The 11,058-nt window shown below is 42.5% G+C and overlaps 1 protein-coding gene across 3 annotated transcripts in view; it reads right to left on the reverse strand.

Annotated features, from left to right (window-relative positions):
* The window catches only part of LOC311266759 (netrin-G1-like), a 68,367-nt gene extending 58,107 nt beyond the window's left edge, over positions 1-10,260 (reverse strand). For 2 of the 3 annotated variants that reach the window (XM_084369290.1, XM_084369288.1), the window contains exons 1-2: positions 8,672-9,217; positions 2,548-3,204 (exon numbers count right to left, since the gene is read on the reverse strand). In XM_084369290.1, the coding sequence (XP_084225416.1) occupies positions 2,548-2,793 (246 nt within the window). In that variant the 5' untranslated portion in view covers positions 2,794-3,204; positions 8,672-9,217. Of the gene's footprint in view, positions 1-2,547; positions 3,205-8,671; positions 9,218-10,073 lie in introns of those variants that run through there. The other variant, XM_084369289.1, reaches the window with a different exon arrangement.
* Positions 10,261-11,058: the final 798 nt, after the last annotated feature.

Here is an 11,058-nt window from a genome sequence, read left to right on the forward strand (position 1 = left end):
TTTTGAGAATTGGGCCCGATGAAATCCAGGGGATCAAAGTTAATTATACTGAGGAGAACAGGGAACATCTGAGCCAAATTTCGTGGCAATCTATCTAATCAAGACACTTAAAAGGGCAAAAGTCTCCCTCGCGGACAAGCTACAGGAAAAGGAAAAGGATCACCAGAGTCACAAAGATTCATCGTCTGAAAGTTTGTCCTGATCTGTCTCATACAGTAGATGTCCACATGTCTCACTGGATAGAGTAAGTGAACATTTTGACCACTAGAGGAAAAGCCAGCTGAACGCCAAAGTCAGTAGGACTATACACTGGAAAGCATGAATGTCGTTACTAACTTTCATGGCAATCCTTTCCGATTGGTGTTGAGATATTTCAAGCTGGATCAAAGTGTTGTTCTGATTCATGACCGACTGACCTTGCTGCTCGGATGGCAAAAAATCTCCAAATTTTCTCTTTTTTTCTCAATGGAAACAAACAACCAGGCAAACTCTGACTGCTTAAAGATCCCAAAGCACCTTGACAAGGTGTGTAGCATCAGCTGTTCATGACAGCAACATTTTCCCAGTGTTGGTATAATCAGGATTAACACATCATCCACCAATGTCAAGTTGATCAGGTACATCATTTGGTTATATTAGTTATTAGAGCTTTCTGTCACATAAAAGTAGATGCAGCTTTCATGTCTCATTACTATCGTCTATGCTTTCCAATTCCAGTTTTAGTGTTAAATATGTCATTAATTATGAAAATAATCCGTATGCAGTATTCTGTTTATGAACTGATGCATTCAAACAAATGAAAAGCAATACATAGAAAAACTTGTGACAAAGCATCTTTAACCATCAGCAGTTACTGCAATGAAATGAAGTCTCAGTCCAACCACTTCGACTCTCTTTGTCTCTTTTTTACTGCCTATGCTATGATGATGTTGTGTATTCAGGATAATCTACTGGGCTGATAAAGGTTTCACTGTTCGCTCTGATATAAAGCTTCACAGACCGTCACACGCGACTGGAGACCGGCTCCTTTTTCATCCTACAGTGGCATTAAATGTCTCAATGCCATCTGGAGCTGCCAGAATAAAAAAACTCTCCTTTTTAAGATTGCCCATTTTAATTGGTAAATATTTACTTGCAGGAGCTCTCGGCGGGCGCACACACGACTTCTAATGAAGCACTTTAAAGCCTGTGGGCTCTTGCTGCTTACTTTGAGTGTGATTCTAAACAAATTCAACCTGGGGTTGAACTGTTGATAATGTTTGATAAGGGCCAATGAAACACAATGCTGAACACTGCGGTGAGCATGCAGTGCATAATAACTGCGGCAGTTCAATTACCCTGTCACTGTTAACACTGATCCTTCCTTTGTGTGAGTGAGTGCGTGCAGATCTGTGTGTTTGACTGTGAATGAGCCCTCACATGTAGATGTATTTATGTCTGTGCATGTTGACAGAATCCAATACTGGTGACCAAATACCTTGATATCCATATTGAGACTCACAGATTGTCGACATTTTTTTGTTGTCATTTATTTTGTTTGTGTTCTTAATTATTTTCAATTTTGTGCCAGAGAGACAAAGAAATCTTCGTTATGAAACTGAACTGTTTGAAGATCATTCAGCCCTTCATTACACCTTCCTTAAAACAGCGCAAATTAGATACTACAAATTTGTCTTTCACATGGAAAGGGTTCTCTTTTTAAAATACCTGCTTCAAAAGCCTATTTAGCCTGCTATACAAATACCTATTCATTGAGAAGAATATTTCAGTACTCGCATTGCCTTAAAAACTGATGGCAGGGATGTCACTAGCCGGTACATCATGAGACACAACAAGCATCAACCAGCAGCAGTCAACGAGGCAAATATTGGCTGATAAATCACCGCGTCCCTACGTACACTGAATATTTCTCAAAATTGTTGCTACTTTTAATGGAGCCCAAAAGGAGACATGGGAAAGTATTTCAGAATCTAGAAAAAGAAAAGAAAATACAAATTTTTGCAAGACAATACAAAACTATATTTTATCTATATTTTATACTGTGTAAGAAACACAAGGTATTTTTTCTCCCATTTTTGTCCCTTTAAAGAAAGATATAAACACGAGAAATTTGTGACAATGATCAGAATGTAATCTTAGAGATTTATTTCTAATTTTAACCTGGTTCATGTGTGTTTGTATGTCTTCATGTCTGTGTGAATGTGAATGGGCTTGTGTGACTACGCCTATGGATGCCTGTATGTCCTTGTCCGGTACTTGTTTTGGTGTGTCTGTGTGTACTAATGTGCATTTGTGTATTTTCACACCTGCCTCTCCAACCTCTGTGCATATATTGATGTGTGTCTGTGTGTGTAGCTCGTGAGTGTGCCGCTGGATGTTAGCACTTGTATCCTAATGCACACCGGCTCTGTGTGTACATCAATCTCTGCTGCAGCGGCAGCAAGTTGCCTTGTATGCACTGCTCTCTATCCCTGACCCAGTATGCTGTGTGATCCTGCCTACAGCCTCATTTGTCTCCATCAGGGGACAGGCGAGGTTACGACTCACCAAAGCGCAGTACGTTTCTGGCGGGTCTCCACACGTGATATTTGGGGGGTCGAGGGCCACTCGCAGGTACTTTGTCATGTCGGTGGCTTCTGGCTGACAGGCCATGTAGTCCCAGGCCAGGCCCTCCTCGGTATAGATCTGGGACTTGCACACGTCATAGTGTCCCCAGGCCGCGGGGTAATGTTGCATGGCATGTGCCACGCCGCTGCACACAGCTTGCAGAGCGAACAAAACGGGCCAAAGCATCGCTGATCTTGTTCTGTATGTTTGCTGTGGAACCTCTTTTTTTGTCTTTACAGCTGCTGCTTCGTCACAGAGATGACAGTTTGGCTGAGAATTCTCTAAATTACCTGCAGCTTTGAATGGTGCAGTGGAGCATTTGGGAACAGTGGCAGCATGTTGCTACTTTCGCATGAGCAGCTTCGGGCAGCGATTATCCCCCATTCAGTTATTTCGTCTTCGATTGCTGCCACCTCTGCCTGGCTGATGAGGTGTGTCAACAAGTGAGCTTCTTCACAAGTGTTGAGCGTTGATGAAAGGGTCAACTATCGGTCAGATGTGATGTGCACAGAGGAGTGACACTCCTCATAAGTCAGTGGCTGTCAGATGTCTTAGCTTGATCTCCTGTCTGTTGTGGTTATTGCCACAGGCAGCATCCTAAAGGACAGAGGAAAAAGATAGTTTTGGTGAAATAAACACATCGCACAAGCACAGAAAAAAAACATTTGGAAATATGAACACAGGTTTAAGTGCACTGAGGTGGGTAAGTAGTGCATCTCACTCCCTACTACCACACAAGGTTCCACTGTTTATATATACACCTCAATAATAACCTTGCCAAAATCAATGTATACAATTCAAATTGCCGTGTTCTGCAAAGCCTAATCTCCATTTGATTTTCATACAAAAAGGCTTATTTCCATGTGTCAAGTCACTACATTTAAAGTATTGCTTTCGCCGACTCTTGCGCCTTAATAGCAGAATGTGGAGTTACGTTTGTCCCAGTGCCCTCAGAGGCATTTGGGAAACATTAAAGCAAAATTGGGAGACAGAAATGGTCTATTTGAGGGATTGTACGTTTCTCAGAGCTATCACAAGCCATCAGTCAGATGGCCTAACTCGTCAGGTAATGGTGCCTGGCAGCAGTCAGTGGAGACCTGCACGATCTCAATGTCTCAGCTCAGAAGCGTGTGCCGGAGCGGGGGAAATAAAATGGAGCGGCTGTATACGGCTGCCTCCAACAGAGTAATGACACTGTAAATAGGCGTTAAGTTAGTGTTGACTGTCATTACTTAGATGGCCTGAGGTTTGGCCTTAGTGAAAAGAAGTCTATGATCCCAAAAGTGGCTGTACTTACATTGCAATTGAACCTCTGCCTACTTAGGACACAATTCTAACAAGCATGTACGGTTATCCCCTTTCAAAGCCCCTTACAAGTACGCTATGCGACGTCACGGCATTTATTCTAATGCAGATTCACACTTGCAAAATGTCTAGATGAACCGGTAGCTTTCCGGTCAGCGGCTTTATTTTCTACCTCTCAGGCTACAGCCGCCCCCCTGTGACTGACAGTCACTGCAGACATGAAGTGTTTCAGGTAAACTCGGGTCTGGAGCATGTGGAGAGTCTTTTATGTTCAGAGGAAAGAGCCATTCGATCCGTGTCAAAAGATAACAGTTCTTATCAGGAGAATATCAAGTCAAATCAAATCAATTATCGGAAGGGTTTTAATAACAGCTTTATCATTATGAAAGGACAAAAGGCTCAGATCTGGTTTGGGTAGCAGAAACTCATCTTAATGAGTCGCTGTGGCTCGCACGCGCAGGCTGGTGTCTGTGCTCCCTGCCGACATACGGAGCCATTAGAATTCAGTATTTTAACTCGGCCATCTTGTCTTGGACTGAAAATTTTGCCAATCTGAATGGGTTTTGACCACATCTAAGGCAATTACTGCTTGCCTTCTCCCAAGCCTAATGCTCCTTTTACAAAATGACTACAGGCTTGAATACATTCCGACTTTAGTAAAAGATGTTCATCGGAGCCAGAGAAATTATCTGCACTGCTATTCAGAGCCTTCAAAGTGAGCCATGTCAGGAGGTATGGATCGCCGGCTTCATTTGACAGACCTCTGCTGGGAGTAGGGAGGAAACTAGGGGGAAAAACGGCATCGGGGAAAGAATTTTGGCTCTTTAAATGTGCTCATGTCAATCAACAAGGCTCCTAAGAAGAGAGCAATTACAAATTTGATAACACGGCTGGAGCTGGAGTGATGAGTAAGCTATTTCTTTCATGGGGAGTATCAAATTTCATAAATATAAATGTCAGTGCATGATCAGAGATGCGTCACGGGATGGACTGCACTCATCACGTGCACGCACACAGACACACACATAGCCCTGACTTTCATTATGAAAACAGTCAATTTAGGTACCAGCGGCAGGGTGACGGAGGTCGCTTATCTTATTTTTATTTAATAGGGAACATTCAGAGCTAATAAGCGAAGGCAAATGGGGCTAACTGCAGGAATATTGGAATTAATTCACAGACACCTGGAGGATTGAAATCTATACAGATGAAAGGAAGAGGTCAGGTTGCTCGGTGAACCTCCGTGAACAGATATCATTCAACATCAGAGCACTGCTAAGGTGACAGTAAAGCGATTGAAAGCATACAATATAAAATGTTTTAAATGTGATTGTTTCTGCTTTCAATAAGTGTTCTGACACCATTTAGAAAGCTAATTCAGCTCCCACAGAGACTTTAGAGTAGAGGAGCACAATATGTGGTTTTTACTGAGACCCACCTCCTTTTGGCTGATTACCGATGGCGATACAGATATATGCTCATAAAGTCTGTCCTGTATTGGATCTAATATTATTTTTCTCTACTCTCGTGGTGACCCACTGACAAATATGAGGGATGGAATGCAACTAAGTACATTTACTCAAGTACTCTACTTAAAATTGAATTTTGAGGTACTTGTGCTTTACTTGAGTATTTCAATTTTCTGCTACTTTAAAGTTCCACTCCACCACATTCAGAGGAAAATGTTGTACTTTTTACTCCACTACATTTTGTGGATGACTTCGGTTACTAATTACGTTGCAAATTACATGCTGCATCAGAGCCAAGGCAGCACATTTTAAAATGTGTTTATTTAATCCGCATTCGGATAAATAAACAAACGAAAACATGGATTCTGATAATCAGAAAAATGATAAATATCAGATCTGATATTTGGTCAGCTCAATAACGGCAACACTAAGTATAACGTTTATACATATGTGAACATTTATGTTTAATTTACTTTCACTTGTACTCTTCATATCTAAATACATTTTTTGCCAGAAAAATACAAAAGTACATTTCATATCAGATACAGTACTTTAAGACTTTTACTCAAGCACTGACTTTTGGGTACTTTATACAACACTGGCAAATACAGACATACAATGATTTTCATCTATACGATTATTTAAGCAAATATTTTTTTATCTCATGTCGCACAAATGGCTTCAGTGCCTTCTGTCAGACTGGAGGCTGACAGATTAAGCCTGTTCTAACATGGTCCAAGATCCTGGAATGATCCACAGGCCAAGCTTAAACTTGAGACCTGTGTACCTTTGGATGAATGTAAGTGCAGAATAATGAAGTTTCACCTAAAATGATTTTATTGTGATTCGATGTCGATATTGTGATTATATTGGTCTTGTCGTGACCTTGACACTGCTATTTTGACCCTGTCTTGGCGAGGTCTCACTTGTAAAAGAGATTTCAATCTCAATGTCACTTCCTAATGTCATTTATTTTAAAATGTAGACGTTCACTGGTGAAAACCATTCAGTCAACAGTTTGTGTTGCATGATGGTTATTACATTTCTTAACCACAGAAATGTTCATTTCTTGTCAAAGCTGATATTCTGTTTTCAAGCCTTTATCGGCCGACACCGATGGCGTTCTGATAGTATTGTACATCCCTACTAGAGGTCTGTAGCAGGTGAACTGGTGTATTAGACTTTAATTTAATTTTAATTCAAAATTTGTCCATGTTGTCCTGGTTTAATGTCAAAATATTTCATTATGATTACACAGAAAGAGATATAAATGCAAAATACAGCAAAATGCATCGAACCCTCGTTCTCAGTGGCACTCAAAATGCAAGGAGAATCTCAGGAATGTCATAATTTCACGGAGAAAAATATGAGGTCAGATTCTATATTAAAAGTCATCAATATTTGAGCAGCTCTCCATATGCAGGGAGAGAGAGAGAGAGAGAGAGAGAGAGAGAGCTCAGGGTGACCACCTCACCTCTCTCTCCCTCTTCCTCTCTCTCTCAGTCTCTTTTCCTCCACTTGTTTTTGAAGCCTCTGAAACACCCCCTTGTGTCCGCTTGCATTCCATCCCCTGGGCAGCTCAAGCATGGCAGAGTGTTTTAAAAGTCAGCAGGCAGCCGTGCCCCGTGGCTTATATTGGTTACAAACTCCCAGCCAGACTCTTAAAAACCATGGCGGATGTATTCCATTCATTTTATAGTAATCCCGCTAAAGTGTGGCTTTGCTCTCAGTCTGCGAGTGTGGCTTTTCTGATCCCCTCTCGGCTCCCACACAGGGCGATGTGGAGGGGAAGAGTGGGGGCTGTCCATGGTGCTGATATACAGGACATTAGATCTGCCCCTGTGCTCCACGCTGGAGGACCAGCAGTACCTTAAACACTGACACCGGTGATTGCAAGATGACACTTTTATTGATTTTGACATAAAAACAAAAAGAGACTCTAACAGCTCAGACTCCCACTGTGGTTTATCCTGCAACAATTGCTATTTTGTTGTCTCTCTGTATCGAGCACCTGGTCAGGATTTTGGATTTTCACACACACAATGCCGCCTTGTTGTGTTTATTGATTTTGCTGACTTCCAACCAATAACTTCTGATCCATCGCCAGTTCGAGCAGACTGATGCTTTGTGGCTGGCTGATGAGTGCAACAATAAACGGGTTAATGCTTCCAACGTCCTCCGAGCCAAGAACCAACCCTTCCATATGAGTCACAGTGGGATTGACTGGCAAGCAAAAGCATGTTTGTACTGGCACAAATTTGTCTTCTTATTGTCTTTCTCTCCTTCGTCCTCTCTCTCCGGGTCCCTCATTCAAACTCTCAGCCCTGCTCTTTCTCTCTTCAAACCTTCTCCATTTCTTTGTCTCTCAATCCTTGCTGCACTACATCCGTAATCACATAAAGCACACGTAAAACAAGCAATTAATGTCCGATTGGAGTCACTTTTTATTTACAACAAGGGCTGGCTGTGCTTTCCAGCAAAAAGAGCCTTTTTCCCTGAGAGGATGTGGTTGGTGTGGTGACAATGTGAGGGTCCCTGAGCGTGGAGCCCAGCCAGAGAGCCAGCCAGCCTGCACCACTGCCACACATGAAATCTGCTGCCATACATTATTCAAAGTTCTTCCCCTGAACCACTAAAATGCAAAAATGCAGAGCATGCTGCAAACATTTTTTTAAAAAACAGGAGATGCAATCAGAAAAACACAGGGCTGGAAACCAAAGAAGAAGTCCAAAAATCAAGAATTCAATTTAAATAAAGATGCATGAAAAAGCAACCCACATCTCAGAAACGTGCGGTAATCTAGAAATGTACAGTAACAGAAGCTGTGTTCTGGGTCAGATTTTGCGCAGAGGCGAGGCACACCTAGATCTGACTTTGCTGACCTGCTGCGCAACAGGTTAAAGTCACATTATTCGCTTTATTAAACGACTGAGGATGAATGTGATGCATCTACAGTAATAACAGCTTTAGAGGAAGTCTATACGATGCAAATCCACTGTTAAAATCTCCCAAAGAGAACCTCATATGTACAGCAAAACTTCTGAAAGAGAGAAAATGGTGAAAAACGCTCTGGACGTGAGCTGCGATGTTTTTATTCAATTTGATACGAGCCGCTCGTTCCTCATCCATTTAATCCACTTCAAAACTCATCCTCGTTAACGTTCCGCCCATGAAACAGCCCACTGTAATCACCCCATTACTGCCCATTTAGTCATGATTGTCAACATCATACAAGTGACGGTATGCAACAAGAAAAAAAAAAATGCAGTTTGAAAGCTCATAATACTCACATTTAAATGCGCTCCCGGGACGAGCTGCTCATTCAACAAGTTATTTTACAGCCACGAGTAGTTGCAGAGAGATTTCCAGACGCCTTTGACTGATTCTCCTTTTTTTTTTTCTTTCTAATTTATTCTAATTTCGCACCAGCTGGATCGGTAAAGGAGACGTATGCGCAGGAAGCGCGCATTCACGCGGAGAGCACAACGTCTTCTCTCCCTCTCAACTTTTCCTTAAAACTTTTGCGTCTCGCTTAAAGCAGCCTTTCCTTCCCAAATAAACGCTCACGTTCAGACCTCTCCTGTTCGCGCTCACAAACGCCGCCGAGGACCGACTAGAGTGTCCACACGGGGCTGCTCGGCTTTACGCAGCGCTGCTCTTGGCGCAGCGTTCGTTGGAATGGCGCACGACAAATTCTCCAAGTAGCCGCTGAGGGGATTCACAGTGGTCGCAAATTCATTAAAGTCCATCAACACGTATTAGAAAACACATCCCGACGGAGAGCAACTCTTGGGGTGGTTCGGATTGGATAGATTTTTCTCAGCTCAGCCGAGTTGTGGACGGGAGAGGAGGAGAGAGATAAGCAATCTCCCTCAAATGGAGCCACTATGTCCAGTTACATACGAGTTGCTCCGCCGGGTCCTAAAGATAACACTGACTGGTAAATCTCAACTTCAGCTGTTGTTTTGTAAAAACCAAACAAATGCGCAAAAAGCATCCATCCCTGCTGGAGGCGATCGAGCCACCGGATGTTATTTTTTTCTTCCTGCAATTGCTTCTCAAATGCGAGAATCAAACACAACACGTGAATTTATCTCGCAGTGCAGCCGATGCAAATCTATTCCCTCCCTTTCATTTTTATACAAACTCATCGCCTGATGCGAATTGATCTGTAAACGGAGACATGTTTGCAGTGGCACTAAAGTGGACTGTTCTATTTAAAGTTGCTCGATAATTACTCAGCACTGGGCTGCATCGCTTTCTACAGCAGCGTCCAACTGTTTACAGCCCAACAGCTGCGAGCCTCAACACACTGATGTCATTTCACAACAGTCAACTACGGCATGCGGTCGTGGTTAATCGCGAGGCGCACCTGTAACGAGGCAGATCACGTATTTTTTCAAGTGTTAAAACTCATTAAGCTTTGGTTACGAGGGGTGCGTGTGGAGAGGAAATCCGCCGAAACTTAACAGAGGCGAGTCAGGTCTCAGGGCAGAAATTCACACAACACAAGCACCATTAAGTTGCAGGAATATGATCGTTTAAGAGAAGAAACAGAAAAAAACTGTCTGAAAATATAATTAAAATATTTTTTGCGGTGGAGGTCACACACAGAGTATCACCTCCAACAGCATCGCTTCAGGACTCGATGAAAACAAAACCAAAAAAAAAAAAAAAAAAAAATCATCTTACCTTCCATCTAAGAATGTGTTGGATTGCTACCGCGCTTGCAGAAAAGGAGAAAAAAAAACTCCCCTGGTCGGAGTTGTTGCTGTAATTATTCGGCGAATTTTGAAAGCAGAGCTGAAAGAATAACTACAGTTAAGGTGCGTCTACCGGGCTCCCTTGGCGAGGAGTCACAGATGTCACCCTCTCCACTACAGGGTGCCAAGCAGCACGGCAAACAGCCGCGGTGACAGGTCGCTTTGAACACGCATTTTAATTGTGGTGTAATGCCAACTGGTGGAGATCGCACGATAGGAACAACCGCGCCCATCTGAAGGTCACCACAGTAATTGAGCAGAGCGCATCCCATGTCGGTCCAATAAAGACTCAAAACTACTCCTGAGTTGGAGATTCAGTAACTGGAGCGGTTTTTTTTTATTCTCCATGGGTGTGCAAAAGTGATTGTTTCTTCAAAGACAGACAGCAGACTGTGGCTGTTGCGAAGGGGAAAGCTGCTTCATCAGTGTTCTCACATTATACCGTTTTTACTGTCTGGTTCCCATCTGACGTGCATGCATGTTCAGCACCATGGACAGCTCCTGTGCTCTGTAGGCAGCCTCGCCACATGCTGGGGTTAATTTTAAATGAAGAAAGTTAAATGATATTACTTAAAAAGATGCTTAAAATCACTTTGTAACAGTTGTTTGGGTGAATAAGTTTGAGATGAGTATAGCTGACTATCGTAAGAACCAATTTTGGGGCTTGCCGTGGGTTCAATCTCTTTCTCCTTCCTGCATTATTCCTTATATTTAGTCATTCAGATGTCCTTTCCTCCCCTCCACATCCATCAATCCATTCAGCCCATCCTATTTCAAAATGTAGGAATAAACCCACTGGAATCAACCATCTCCATTTCAGGTCCATTTTGACCTTCTTTGTTTCTTTCATTCCGTCTCTTCCTTTCAGGAGTCGGAATATTTTCCTCGCTCTTCACTTCTCTTTGTGCAGAATA

This window comes from Pagrus pagrus (assembly GCF_965226575.1).
Source record: "Pagrus pagrus genome assembly, chromosome: 12".
Lineage (NCBI taxonomy): Eukaryota > Metazoa > Chordata > Actinopteri > Spariformes > Sparidae > Pagrus > Pagrus pagrus.